The sequence below is a fragment of the Crassostrea angulata genome, chromosome 8, assembly GCF_025612915.1.
Source record: "Crassostrea angulata isolate pt1a10 chromosome 8, ASM2561291v2, whole genome shotgun sequence".
NCBI lineage: Eukaryota > Metazoa > Mollusca > Bivalvia > Ostreida > Ostreidae > Magallana > Magallana angulata.
In genome coordinates this window covers 13,723,577-13,739,295 of record NC_069118.1, presented here as the reverse complement: position 1 = coordinate 13,739,295, position 15,719 = coordinate 13,723,577, and the positions used below count along the sequence as shown (strand labels likewise).

Below are 15,719 nucleotides of genomic sequence, written 5' to 3'. Positions count from 1 at the left end.
AAGATGTAAACAGTCCCCATTATAAAACTCCCTAAGAAATGTTTTCGTTCCTGTAAATTTTTAGAGTGAAAAATGATAATGAATCAATGAATATATCTTGAAAATGTTCCCTTTCATCGATTTTAATTGCACTATTTTTACAGGTAACTATATTTTTAATAAATATAGTCCAAATATGCCAAATATCTTGGGAAAGACTATAGTAGAACATACATAATTATTTTAACAACAGTGTCTAGAAGATTTTTACGGTGGCTGCCATAGGACATATGCTTTGGATATTATTTCTTAACTCTGGCCACGAAATAAAATAAAAGTTGTTCCCACGAAATAACAATTTTTGGTCAGGAAATAAAAGTCGTGGACACAAAAAAAGTCATGGCCACGAACTTTAAGTCGTTCCTACGAAACAAAATTAGTGGCTACGAAATAAAAACTGTGGCCACGAAATAAAAATTGTGACCACGAAATAAATTTTTGTCCCACGAAATAATAGTCGAACCACGAAATGTATTTTGTTATAACAAATTTATTTGCTGTAACAAAATGAGAATTAAATGGGTTTAAAAATCCTATAACTATTAAGTATAAATAAAAAAGGCACTCACAAAAACAAGGACATGTTCATTCGTAAGAAAGATATGATCGGTCCTGTTTTCATATTTCGTTGCTGGCATAGTTACGTCTTACCTAAGCGCACCTTCAATTAAAACATATGCATGAAATACAATGCTTTTACTACTCATTGGATTTTATTGTGTTTTTTATCAAACCCGAACAACTTTAGTAATCTGTACAGAAAATACGAGCAAACTCGGTTTGAAGGACTACCGATCTCAATTTGATCCTCAATATAATTTCATATAAACCTTTAATTAACTAATATGTTAAAAGGAGTGACCGTTGTGGCGAAGCAGAAAGAACAACCCATGGACTTGACCCAATCTAAAAACTTTAATTGGCTTTGTCTCGAAATATTTTACCAACTTGTTGTTATTTTCCTCTGTATCATCAATTTTGTTTTGAATGTTGTTAATTTTTGTATGCTAAATATGCGTTGTAGACATTTTTAAAAATAATTTTTGGTTACCTATCTAACATATGCATACCACAGTTGGATCAATACGACAATAAATTAAGCATGGAACTTATATCTAAACAAAACTAGTCAGCTGAGAAGTCACCGTTACACTGATACTGCATGAGTAATTACTGCACGTTACACCCAGTACAGATGCTTGATCCACCTCTAAATTAATCGCTGGAAATTAGGTGCGTTCAGTGTTCCCCAGATTGTTACCAACGGCAAGTTCGGTCACCTATATCTACAAAGGTAGCAATTGGTTACCAATGTTAACCATTGGTATACTTTCAATTTCAAATCTACCAGCAGTCATTAGTTTAGGCAAGTTTGGTAGATGACGTCATTATGCTAATTCATCATGGTGTGTTGTAAGAAATCTATAGAAACCAATGTAAATAACGATTTGTTTGAATAAAATATGTAAATATCTTGTTGCATGAATATAATGAATACAACCGAAGACAAATGTTGGCCTCTAAAGCCTACCTATGTACCTAGAAACATTATAAGAAAGTTGGTGATCATATACTTTTGCTGGCGTTAAATATGAATAGGAATTTTACAAGACTACTAGACTTTGACCCGTGCATGCACGGGTTGACGTTGCATATGATATCGAAAATTTACGAAATAGATACAATATCATCGATACACCGTATTGTTGACATTAACATAACCAAGTTTTAAGCCTAAATAATGCTTTAATTTCACTACACTCTGCTTAGTTAGAATAATCTGTGTTTCGAGACAGGCCTTCTTCACACCCGTTATGTATCAAAGAATTGCAGAATCGCTCGGAAACGATTTTGGGGAAAAATAATGAAGCTGCATTGAAAATAATTAGCGAAGCTTGATTGCGAAAAAATAAAAACAAATATATATTGTAGACTCTATGCATATTCATATTTAGTCATATATACTATTGGCAATTTTTATAATATTCTTTTATAGGACTACCTAAATTATTTAGGGCTTGTATCTATTTCATTTGATTTAATCAATAAAATATGTTCAGTTCAATCCAAATTTTACAATGTTTACGATATTTGCATAAATGATAAATTGATAGTTATATTGTAGCATTCGATGTCGTCTTAACATTAGTACATGTAGGATTGTTAAATAGTTGTATTTTGACGACATCGATTTATTGTAGTAGAATTTACCATTAAAGGAAGCTTGTTTGATACATGTTTTGGGAAAAACAGTTACTACAGTAAAGTTATTGGAGGATAATTTTCCCCACTGTTTTTTATGTTCGGATATATGTTCAGATGGTTCCATTTGGTAATTGAGTGTAACTTAAGGCTACCATTTGTTTTAATTTGACAAAAAATCGTTTATGGATCAACCTATTAAAATTGCTACAAATGGCAGCACATGGTGACCAATGACTATCAAAGTTCACCAATGACAACCAAATGCTGCCAGCAGTAGATCTCAATTTCACTAATGGTACAACTCTGAACGCACTTATTATAGCGCGAAGTCAATATGACGTCATACTTTCTTTTGCGCTCGACAGTTCTCGTAAATAGTCGGATAAATTCGGTGAAGGAAATGACGTCATATGTCAGCCAAAGTTCAGATAGGTACACTTTTATTTACGTAAGCATATGTGTTGTTTACTTTAGTGTTTTTAAAGGTTTATTTTATTGTTAAATGAAATGGATGTATACGATTAAGAGATAAGAGATAGACAAGCTTCATGTTCCACCATATTGCTATGCACAGCAAAGGATTATTGGGAAATGTAGAACTTTCTCACGCGGATCTACACAACTTTTTTAGAACAATCTGCAGATTTCAACTGGAATTTCCTCCGTTCGTACACGTTGTCTATAAAGCTCGCTGCGCTCTCTATTATTATCTTATTTTATTTGCGTAGTTCATTCAAATATACGCATCAACATCACGCTATATGTATTTATAATAATATGGAAGTCATATCAAGTACCGACCATTTTTTTTCAGACAGTCAATGTTGAAAGTGAAACTGAAATCTCACGGATAGAATAAATGAAGAGCTGCAACAGGATCAACATGGCCACTACTCTTTTTCTCTTAGAAATATACAACTAATCTTAAAAGATTGACACCCAGATAACACCAGTCTACAGCATAACATACACAGTGTAGTCCGTCTTCTGCTTTAACCTGTGATGCCACTTTGATTTAATCTCAAAAGTATTATAAATTAACTTCAGCAACTCACAGCCAGTACTGAAGTTAAATTCTCAAATGAAAAAAATACAAAACAGTGTTGATTTAAAGAATTGTTTTCATTTCATGTGAAAATCACACGAATCAATTCACATGAATTTAAATGAAAGGCTTTTCACATTAAAATTGTATGAAAATCATGTGAACTTTTACATAAGTTTTTACGTTAAGTTTTTTTGAAGTGAAAATTACGTGATACATTTTGCGAGATTTTAACTTGAGGCAATATTGGCTATGTGATGATGAAATATTAGACGTATCATTCCGCAAACTCCTCAAATGGACGTTTAATTTGAATACATAAAATTCGTGAGAACAAAATTTATGTGGCCACGAATTTTGAAAAACATATCTTTTATCTTTAAAGACAAAAGATCTTGCAGAAAGAGACAATTATGTCAAATGGTAATTTTTTACATGTAAAAAAAAAATGTTGACTCAGAGAAAATATTTTAAAAATTGATAGTTAAAATGTATTTCTCTAATACAATTGACACAAAAGAATCAAAGAAAAAATGTTTCCGCGTTTCATCTTTTTTTTAGGATTTAGCATTTAAAAATAAGTACCAGACACCAAATACCACTTGAAAGTGGGTCAAGGAAGTGTGTATTTTTGACATAATTATTAACAATGAAAAAATATAGATACAAGCAGATTTTAATTCATTTTTAAACAATGGGACCAACACGAGCTATAGTTCTCAAAGGTAGGGCTATCTGTTTGAGTAAGAATGAAGTGAATATGCATTTCAATGCATATGATTTAATCGTTTTTCTATAGTTTGGTTTTTGTATATATCTGTCATCATTTGTTTTATTATAGTTCCTGTCGCTGTCAGAATTCTCATTCTAAATTTGATACAGACATCTTGTACTGAGTCCCTATCTTTTGTTGGGTAATCGATTGTATATGATACTGTTTGAGGAACGATTGTAACATCTTAAGTTTAATAAGACGATAAGTATAATCAAATTTGTATCGTCAAATGTATGTTTTACTTTATAATATAAATGGTGATCATTTTTATCATAAGTTTTTAATATGTGCTTTGTATGTACTTTCAGAAAATTTCATTACAAAGATGTTGTGTCGTTTGTAAGAAGTGATCAAAGTTGCGGCTTTCTTCCATCAAATTTACCACACATCATTAAAAAACGTAAGATTTAACATATATGAGATATTATTACACAGAACAGTTTCGCTCTCTTCTTTTTGATTTTAATAGTTATTTTTTTTTATATTCCAGATCACTCAGTCGAAAAAGAGTCATGTCTAGTTTTCCTTACAAACGTAACTGATAAATCTTCAAGATCAATGTTCATAGAATTTGACACTAAGTACTTCGCTTTTGGTGCCAAATACAGTTTTGAAACTAAAATCGGTCCATGTTATGAATCTTCTTTACAAAAAGTTGAAGGTCTCTTAATTTGTGAAGGACCAACAGGTAATTATCTTAAGTATTTACAAATGTAGTGTTTATTGATAATTTGATAACGTGATAAATATGCGCGGATCTAGAAGTTGGTACATTATCTTTAATACAAAAAGCGATTAACAGAACAGAAATCGAAATAACTTATTTCTTTGGAACAATACAAATGTAATGTTTGTAGTTGAGTTGCAATGTTAGTTTGTATTGAATTAAAAGGACATGGTCAGAGTAATTTTATCAGGATACCTGACCATTGTGTACAAAGCATAACATGATTTTTAGCTACTGGCTAAATAAAAAAAAATGTTGAGTAATGGGTATGAACTTGTGAATCATTGTGAATAGAAATGGAAGATGGTGACTCTAAATACTCGGTAAACATAAAGAATGCTTGACGATAAATAATCAATAATGTTTGATATAACTACAGTTTTTTTGCTTTAAATTACTAAATAAATGTTTTCAGACGTGAATGGAACAACATGTGACCAGGGCTGCATCAGAGGAAACGAAGTTTGTAGATCTGCAATGGGTGATAACCAGGAATTCTGTGTTTGTAAGAATAGATGCATAATGTACATGTAGACCTGAAACAGCATGAATAACAGAGTTGAAGTACTTGACCATATGTTATTATTTGTCAGAAAAAAAAGTTTCGCAACATGCTAAAACAAAGGTTGAGGTATACTGCATATTACTTTAAGGATTATTATGCATTTTCACAATAACAATTTGCGAAAATGGGGAAAATGTGTAGCATTTTTAATTTGCACCAGTCATTTTTTGCGATTTTAAAAGTTTCTTATAGAATAAAGTACTGAATATAATTTCTGCGAAAATTAGATCATCGCGAAAAATACCGGATAATAACGGTAAGATCAATCGGATATTATAAGCAATTTTACATTTATTCTTGATTACATAATTCACTAATCTAAACTGTGATAAATCATTGAAAATTGGTAATTATAAAATTATATAGCATAACCTTAAAATAAAAAAAAACATCATTTTGCTTAATACTCTCTATAAAACGAATGAAAATGCATTTCTGTTTTATTTCTAAGCTTCAGAGGAAAGTGAAAGTCAAAAGAAACCACGCAATTTTCTTGATGAATTGTCTTTGCTTATGTAGTCATCTTCATTAAAATTTCTTTAAAACTTGAACATAGTATTAAAAATATTATTCAAGTAACAGGTTTTCTTGAAATGTACTGATACTTTTTTAAGAAAATTTTGCAGCCCTCTAGTATATCTATGTTACATCCAATTCTAAATGTGTGGTTTTTTTCTTTAAATTTTAGCGGAACGAACCTATAAGGAATCATGTGACGACAATTTACCGTGTTCAAAAAATTTGGAATGTAAAGCATCCGGCGATAAGAAAACATGTCAATGTAAACAAGACTATGAAGCCATTGAAGGACGGTGTTTGAAAGGTATGCTTATGTCATTACTTATGCATATATTTACATTGATATTGAAAATCTTAAATCTATTGACCACGTTGTGCACATTCATCTTGCATGCATATTTTGTATATGCATTTAATATACAATTTTTTTTCTTTTATGTGCACTATGTTTTTCACGTAATCATTGTGTCATTTAAACAATAAATTGCTTTCTTTGGTGATTCATTCGGGATATGAAGGTAGTGACATTGCAGAAAAAAATACATAACCCGCATTAGCGGGTTATGTAATTTTTTTCTGCAATGATCGCTACCGGTACCTTCATAACCCGCATGAATCATCAAAGAAAGCATTTTATTGTTTATATTAACATCTTTCTTTAAGCTAATCGATAAATTGATTAGGAAAAGTCAGTAAAATTCATTAAATTACTGTTGATGTACGTAAGTAAGTTAGCTAAAAGAAACAGCCAAATCGTCTCCTGTGAGACTTTGAGTCTGACATCGTCATGATTATTTCGTGCAGTTCGTGATTTTTCCAAGGTCGCTATAGGTTTGGACAAATCGATAAACAGGGCGTGTAGATATCTGTCCTGTCATTTTCTTGTCAGTTTCAGCCGCTGTAGATTTCGACCAATCGATAAATGGGGCGTGTAGATTTCAGTCTGGCTGTTTCTCTAGAGCTATGAATTAACTATAAGTTTTCGTAAGAAATAGAGGAAATAATACTTGGGAGATGTAAATATATCATTTTGATTGTTGAACAACAAGAAATTATTTTCCTCTTGTGTTGTAAAAAATAATCTGTGCGAGAGCATTGTGTAAGCCTTCCGCCTAACTTAGTCTTACCAATGGCGCTATAACAAGGAATTAAACAACTAAAAAAAAACATATCAACTTCCTTGGCTCATATGGTCCGTTCAAATATATTTTTTAATACTTATACAATTATTGCATATTCAAAAGCACAGACTTTTTATCGTAAATTTAATTTTAACATTAAACTTTTTTTCTTCATTTAAATAACGTTCAAGAATCATAATAGCTGTGAATGCTTTTAAAACTATTTGATTTTTCATTAAATTAATACGTAGTAAAACATGCTTATTCAACAAGTGTCTTATTCTAAATCATAAAATAGAAACTTCACGTCTGTTTCGTTTCGCAAGCTCTGATAAGGTTTCAAAATTGTCTAAAATAGAATTACATTTAGTACACTTATGGGCTCTGTCAATGGAAAAAGCTTTGAAAAGATATCTGATGGATTGTAAATTTTCTCTGATGCCTCTGTTGATTACTACCGCGGTAACACTGCTGTTCCAATTCTTAAATATGAGGAGTTTTAGATTATCGGCCATTGTATTTTACAATGCTTATAGCGTCACTATAGCTTGTGCACATGCTCATTCCTTAATTAAGAGTAATTAAGTGAAACTCACAAAAATTGCAAAAACATACTAATTTTATCGACAGATAAATTATTTTCATATACGGTTGGATCCGGTCCCTTTGCCTCAACTCAGTGACACTATATCCAATTAGGGCTTATAAAGAATATCGCTTATATTAATAATACTTTTATTAAAATGCCATTCTACTTTTTGTGGCTTTAAATCTTTTGCTTAATAATAAGAAATGAATTTAATGAATTGTCTTTTGATCGTCATATCAAAGAACCAAGTATTAAATTCATTTCTTAAATGAAAAACATCCCACTATATATGTATTTATCTTTTTATTGATTTTGTATTAAAATCAGTGGTTTCTTTGTTTTGGCATGAATTTATAGTTTGAATTTGAAATCCTTTAATAGAATTAGGAGGAAATTAAGTCTATATAACCTTATATTATTTTATTTTAAACTTACATTATCGAATCGAATAGTAAGTTTCTTATGAATTTTTACAATGTTGCAAAATGTAACACTCTGAAATAATAGTAGCCTGTTGTTTTTAAACCATGGTTCTTTTAAAATGTATTTTATTCATCATCTTATGGGTTTTCCTTTTACAGGTCGACTGCCTCTGGAGGAAATCTGTGAATATGATAGCCAGTGTATGGGAAATCTTTCACAATGTTTACAGGATGAGTTGAAAGGGAAAAGAGTGTGTTCCTGTTTGAAGGGTTATATTGCTATCGGAAACCAATGTTACAAAAGTATGTACTATAAACGCAAGAGACGTTTATTTAAATCTGTAGTACTTGTCAAAAACACAATGTAACTGACATCGATGAATATTTTTGTCAACAAATTAAAATCACAAATTACTAATGTTTTACTGTAGGCATAATTCAATAAAGGAAATACATTTCAGAGTCATCTTATCTATTGTATTCAATTGCGAAACAAAATTTATTATTACAATTTAAAATATGACCAAGGTTCTGCGTTAATTAATTAATGAGAATTTATGGTAGGTGGACTTGTCCTTCATGAAAATTGTCGAGGTGATTTACAATGTACTGGGACCGAAAATGCAGAGAGATGCAATGCTGTTGAACATCATACACAAGGAACGTGTATATGTAGCGATGATTACATCGAAATTGGTTTAAAGTGTTACAAAAGTAAGATACATACAATTGAAATTATATGTCTCAGAACTATATATTTTATTTATTTAGTACTTACAAAAAATCATTACAGTTTGTTTTATTGGTGTAAATCATAAGACGAGAATAAACTCCAGAAATATATATTTCATTAGTACTTACAAAGGAATTATTGCAGTTGTTTCAATTCACTGTTTTGAAAAAAAAACTTGTTCTGACTTTAGAAAATCGTCGTCTTTATGAGTCCTGTGAAAAGTCTGAGCAGTGTACTGAATATGGTGGAGCCAATGAGTGTAAATATATAGACGGAGTAAAAATCTGCCATTGCAGAGAAGATAATAGAGTTTTCAACGGATTATGCTTAAAATGTATGAAGGAAGTTAAGACATAATTTCAAGATTGATCTTTTTTTACATTATATATCGCATTCTTTTACATTATTATATCACACTCATTGACTTAATTATCGACAAAAATGATGCAATGAAAAACTTGATAATAATAATAATAGTAATAATAAACTTGAATTAAGATTTTTAAAGCACTCTTTGATATTAAACTAGTTCAGTCGGTTGTTTTTGTGTTGCATATGCAATTACAATAACGTTTTTTTAATGAACGCCTTCATGTTGATTCTTATATATTATAATCATTACAATCAGACCATTTTTTCTTTCTTTATTTCAGCGGAATTGTCTCTTGACGAACCGTGCTATATACACGGACAATGCATAGGCGCAAGGAATGCTACCGTTTGTGGAGCAAAACATAACGGATCTACTAGTTTAACCTGCCAATGCAATACAGGATTTCTGAGATACAGAAAAAGTTGTTTACAAGGTATGGTGTATGTTATTGAAATATGATATATACATACAACTTAAACAGTTAAAAAGACGATGATATTTTCATTTAAAAAAACGTATCATTTATATTCTCTAACTTTTTACATTAAAAACTCTTCATGCACTGAAACTGAACTTAATAAGACACATATCAAATGTAAGTCTTTAAGCTAAGGTTTGCTACTTGTTGGTTAATTCGTTAAAACGATGTCGTAGCACGTATATGCACCTAAATAGAAATTGTTAAGCTGATAAAATGTTCAATAGAGTAATTTTATTTACTAAACATACTGCTTGATATTTGCACCATATAGTCATTCTATTTTATTGCTTTTAATAAAAAGATATGTTTTCAGAGAATAAACATCTTTTTGAGGAATGTGAAATAGATGATCAGTGCAATGGGACATCATTTGTCTGCAGGGAAATACGTAACAGAAAATTGTGTTTGTGTAAAGAAGGGTTCAAAGCAGACGTTGAACATCTGAAATGTTTCAAAGGTGAACGTTATTTGCATAAGAAAAGAACAACCGATTGTTAAAAAAAATTAAAGCACTGTTTTTAAAAAATAATATCATATATTCAGTATAGAGCAATATTGTTCATTATATAAATGTACACCCCTAAAATCATTTTCGTCTGTGTCGTGTAACCAGTATTTATCCCCAAAATTTATCCCAAAATAAAAACTGCCTTATTAGTGATGCATTTATTGAAAATTGGAATGATGCAACTTACGCTATTTGCTCTTATTTCTAAAGAGGAAAATAAAACTAGCCCGTGAGTAACTATGCGTATAACAATCTACTTTGATATTGAAAATCAAATTTGTTATTGTCTATAACATATTACATCAATCTATTATATTCAAAGAGAATGTTAAAAAAAGGTCAATTTATTCCGTTATAATCTGCAATTTCATTTTCAACAACTGGAATATCAATTTCGATGTGTTTTGTTTTTGCAACAGCTTTGAGAACCGGCGGAAGTGGTAAGAAATAATAAGTTTAACTTTTCATATCATCTGACTACTTTGTAAGTACTGAAAGTCGCATCATATTATTTAAAAATAACTATTAATTTCTACATTTATTACTGAAATGATTTCGTTTAGTAATATTTAAAATACATTTTGTCGAGTCAAAATCCAAGTAAATAATAATAATAATAACAACTAGAGACGAGCTCGTTGCAAGCAACGATTAGGTTTTCCGTCGTAGCTGCGTCATACTTGTGACGTATTACAAAAAACTGATAGCTGACCATAGTACAATATTAGATGTGTAAACACTGAGAAACAAAGTATTATATTTCTGTGACCGCGTAGATTTTACGGTGATAGAGAATTCGTCTGGATCTGCATCGGTCGTGTGCAGTACGAACCGGGTGAGGGAATGTTGGCGTAAAGTGTATAAGGTAAAAGGTTGGGGCGCGCTGTGGGCCGTAAGCTAAAATGAAGGGTAGGTTTGCCGTATTCCCGAAGGTCCGGTCAACCAGTATACAGTTCCAGAGAAATAAACAGGCAATTGATGCAGGATTCCACATTATTGGACGAGACTCAACGATGGCAACATTATAACAATTTAACAGACAGACATGTTACAAACAAGTCGGATATGGCCAGAAGTGGCCTCCGGACTCAAGACTCTGGGAGAGTCGGACGCGGGCGAGGCTGGCCGCCGTATTCCAGACTGCGCATTGACAATTGTACATAACTATTTATAAGAATCTTTACAATGAGTATAAATTGCAATTGACAGGTAATGATATAAGTAAGCTGAGTGAAAGGTTCACAGATATAAAATAATTAAATAATCTCAATGAGTCTTTGATGTCCAAGAAATGAAAATCTGAAAATTGCATAATGTTGTTTTAAGAGATCAACAGTCCTTGAGACATGACACTCTGTCTCTGTGAAATCACATATAAAGTCTGAAAAGTGTCAATCACTAAATAAAGAAAGTAACTATGTAAGAAATAAACTGTGAGAAAAAACTGCGAAACAGATGTTGAATTTTACAAGTAAAGTAAAAAAAAATAATAATTGAACAGTACGTTTTGAACGATGATACTACATGTTTATAAGCAAATACAGATCTTAACACGTTGTCTCTAGTTTGATTCGCCGCATTTTATTCACAGAGTGGGACTGTGGTTATGCCCGGTACGAAGGTAAAAGGACCATTGGCAAACGTTTTACACGCATTTTTATCGAACGCAAGCGCCAATGAATCGCTTAGTATATATGCGGAGATCCTGGAAATTTTACAAGGGGTTTTGAAGAATAATTTTGTATTTCGAGGAGGGGGAACATGCGCGGATCAGACAATTTTTCCGGGGTGGGGGTTGAAAAGTCAGACGGTTATTTGAGTTTGCCAAGGGATGTCCGAGGCACATTTGGTAAGTTTATAATGTACACGTAATTGAAAGAAATTTCGCTGGGGGGGGGGGGGGACTGGAGCCCTTCCCCTTCTAGATCCGCGCACGGAGAAGATCGATGCCGGTAATTTTACTGTAACTTTAACCATTTTTATTTAATTATTCATGTTCATAATTACATGTATCAGAAAACCAATATTACCTTTCAAAGCAGTTAAAACTTAAAACTTTAGATACGAACCATTTAGTTTCGATGGGTGTTGCGTCCGCGTACGAAAATAATGGCAATTTTCAAGAAATTCGGATGGACGATCTGTGTCCTAGGTCGTCCATCCGATTCTTTTTTTGACTAAAAGCTACAGACCTGCAGTTAGAGATTGTCAAACTCTTATTGATTATGTCAATTTGTTTGTCTCAAAGAATCATTTTTTAAATCAATAAAGTTTTACCTTAAAAAAAGAAAGAAATCGGGCACAATTTTCAATGTTAGCATTTTTCAATTTTATGGTCTAATAAAATTTCAAGAAACAACTCTTCATTGCTTTATCCGAAATATTGCATGAAAAAAATTTACATTGCATTCTTTAAATTTCAAAAGGATATTCAAAATGAACTTGGATTAACCTTTAACAAACAGGCATAAAGAGAGACTAAGAACCAATTTCTTCTCTTTTTTTTTTTACATCAAAAGAAAATCAAAATAAATCAAAATATATTTTTTCTTTGTATGCGTTAATGAAAATGTAGATCAGCAAGGGGTTCTTTTTCGTGCAAGCACCTACTTAACAGATTGTTACACGGGTCTACAACGATGACAAATATCGAAAAGGCAATATTGTGGGTAAAGGATGAATGTGTAGTTTGTTTTTTAAGTTTATTTTTGATACATGTAATTATATTTATCTAGATCGGTTATGTTAGTTAGTTTGTTTTGTTTATTAAAGAGGGGAATAAAGAAATGAGTAATTTCCAAGCACGTAGCATCGTTTTTGAAAGTAGGGGGGGGGGCAAACTCATCCAACAAATCTTGACAAGCAAAAAAAGATTTTTTTTTTTGAATTTTCCAAAATTTTCAAAATTTCACTCATAATTTCATGATTTTCATACCATGTTTTTTACATCTACCAAAATTGGGGGGGGGGGGGGGGGGGGCATCTCCATGATTATTCAATTTGTTTATGTAAATTTTATAAAAATAGTTGCTTCGAGAAAAAGTGGGAAGAGGACATCTGTATGTCATATAACATGTGAAACTGATTTCATTCCACCCACAAGCTTGAAATAATGAAATAATTTTAATGAAAACAATATAAATAGACGTCATAAATCCCATATCAAACGACATATTACCACTTGATTCTGCGCGTCTTTTTAATGAATTTATAATTATAAACAGCTAATGTTAGCTGCAAGTCTGTAGATCTTGTATGAAAAATTTCGGATGGTAGTCAATTTTTCCGGGATACAGAGCGAGCGGTACATATATGCAGCTAAGGTAACTAAGAATGATTCCAATAAAATACTTTGTTGAGTAATGCAAGCTTTTAAGAAAGCAATACTTATATTTGTTTAAAATATAACACCCAAATACTTCGTCTTACATTTGCTGTTTGTAGAACAAGCAGAACCAGTATCAGTCTGACCGGCCTCACCATATACATTGTTGGAATTTAATTGTCCTAGGATTGCATTGCTCTGCATGTACACAATTTCTTTTAAAAATTAAACACTTAAAGTGTTCATCTATATGGCTACACATAACGTACACACGTAATTCAAAATAACCCAGACGGAAAACGGTAAAGAATTCAGTCATTGCGTCTACGTTTGATAGAACTTGTAAGAAAACACATTGCGGGTCTGAATTTTTGTTGATATGTCAATTTATCAATAAACAGTTTGTTAATCATTTTTGATTGCTAAGGCTACAGCGTATTAGATGAGCATTGAACAACATTTTTTCCAAGCCACCTTTTTCCATGGAAGATAGCGAATACAAGTATAAAGCATTTATAAAATTTATTTAATTACCTTAGAATTGTGTATGGAATAAATAATTTATAAGTTGCTGCTGAAGGTTGTTTGGTATTTTCGTTTGTAGAGGTTTTGCAAGTAAAAAACCTGAAACGCGGGGCAAGTCATAATTAATATCCCTAATAACCGTAACTTAAAACTAGCGGCTTTAGATTCAAATATTATCGTATACGAATATTAAGTTCACTTTTTAAAATCATCTCCACGATGATAATTATATTATATCCATCGCAAATCAGTATTTTTTTTTTTTTTTGCCTTAAAAGAATTGTTCTATCGGGAGCAATCCCGCGTTCGTTTAAATTGCCAGCGTACATTTGTCATGTCAGTAATACACAGTGTGCTTTATATGACGGCCGTGTATACGTATTGTAGAAAAGTTGAGTTCAATTACCATGCATTGGAACCATTTTATTAACACAACTCCCAGTACTGAAACAATTCAAAATGTCTCTGTTACAGTAACACAGTGGGGCGTTAATCGTGTACGTCCAGCTCTACAAGCACATGCACTGTCGTCTAGGCGACGGCCTGAATACAGCTAGCGATTCTCCTATCGATCGGTTACCTGAGTCTCGTAATGCATTTAAATATAGACAGGGGACAGTTATGAAACAAACAACAAATATAAGGTCAAAGAGGTTTATCTTTACGAAATGAAAATGTACATATGTATAAAAACATTTGGGAATTTTATGTGGAATTATTTTTGCGCGCTACATGTATCAGTTAGTGCATTACAAGAAGACCTTTCATAACCTCATAAACGTGCGCACCCCCTAAAAAAATGAACCAAACTGACAACAATTGTTTCTGCAAATACTGACTATAAATTACGAAAACATTAAATTGAATACTATAGAAGGATTCAAAATTAATTTCTTTACAACTTTGCTTCAATAATGCATTAGAAATGTTTATTCCTTTTTAAGTTATTGACATGAAACTTTGGACGCCTCTAACTCCCTAATTATAAGGGCCAGCCTCTTTTTCGGTATACCGAATGAAAGGTGTGGGTAAGACCAAGAACTTTTAAAATACATGTTATAACAAATTTTTATCAAGTAGAAAACTAACACTGAAAATACGCGAATTTTTTTGATTTTTTTTCTTACCTTTGTTTCAACATCTATACCACCCCTTTTATTTGCATTTAAATAATAAATAAAATATATCTCGCAAAAATTCAATGTTTTAGCTTCCAAAACAGCCCATCTTTGAGACTCTGAAAACCGGGATATAAAGATATTTTCTGAAAATTCATCCCATACTTTTATTTGCGTTGGAATTAAAATGTATAGTTTGTAGAAAGTTTAAGACCAATGAAGCTTGATCAATTGTACAAACATTTTTTTCAGTAAATAAACCATTAGATAAGGTATATATAAGGTATAAATGACATCAAGCCAATACTTCACAATGTTTTAAAAATAATCAGATGTAATGTTCCCGTTTGTTTTAAATACAAAAAAATATAAAATATATTTCATTAATGATATGTACTTTAAAAGTGATTGACTATAATATAATTATATAATGACTGGTTTTCCATTTATGCTTTATAACTGCTACATGTTTAATTTATGTACGTCTATTTTTGTATATTTACATGTAAGAATACAAGTGTGTTTTATGCATGTCTGATTGTTACATGCACGTTAAATGCTGTTTTTTTTTTGTGTAAATTTTTTTTTCTGTTTGTTACATATTTTTAAATTGCCATGTAATGTTTTTTTTTCTGTTAGGGACAATTAA

General features: G+C 31.4%; 1 protein-coding gene across 1 annotated transcript; it reads left to right on the top strand.

Annotated features, from left to right (window-relative positions):
* The first annotated feature begins 3,734 nt into the window (after positions 1 to 3,734).
* LOC128161617 (protein kinase C-binding protein NELL1-like) lies at positions 3,735 to 10,158 on the top strand. Its single transcript, XM_052824931.1, has 11 exons — positions 3,735 to 4,014; positions 4,131 to 4,203; positions 4,373 to 4,464; positions 4,555 to 4,752; positions 5,207 to 5,296; positions 6,045 to 6,179; positions 8,167 to 8,310; positions 8,572 to 8,721; positions 8,931 to 9,074; positions 9,394 to 9,546; positions 9,908 to 10,158. The coding sequence occupies exons 1-11, from the start codon at positions 3,984 to 3,986 to the stop codon at positions 10,090 to 10,092; spliced, it is 1,395 nt and encodes a 464-aa protein (XP_052680891.1). The 5' UTR covers positions 3,735 to 3,983; the 3' UTR covers positions 10,093 to 10,158.
* Positions 10,159 to 15,719: the final 5,561 nt, after the last annotated feature.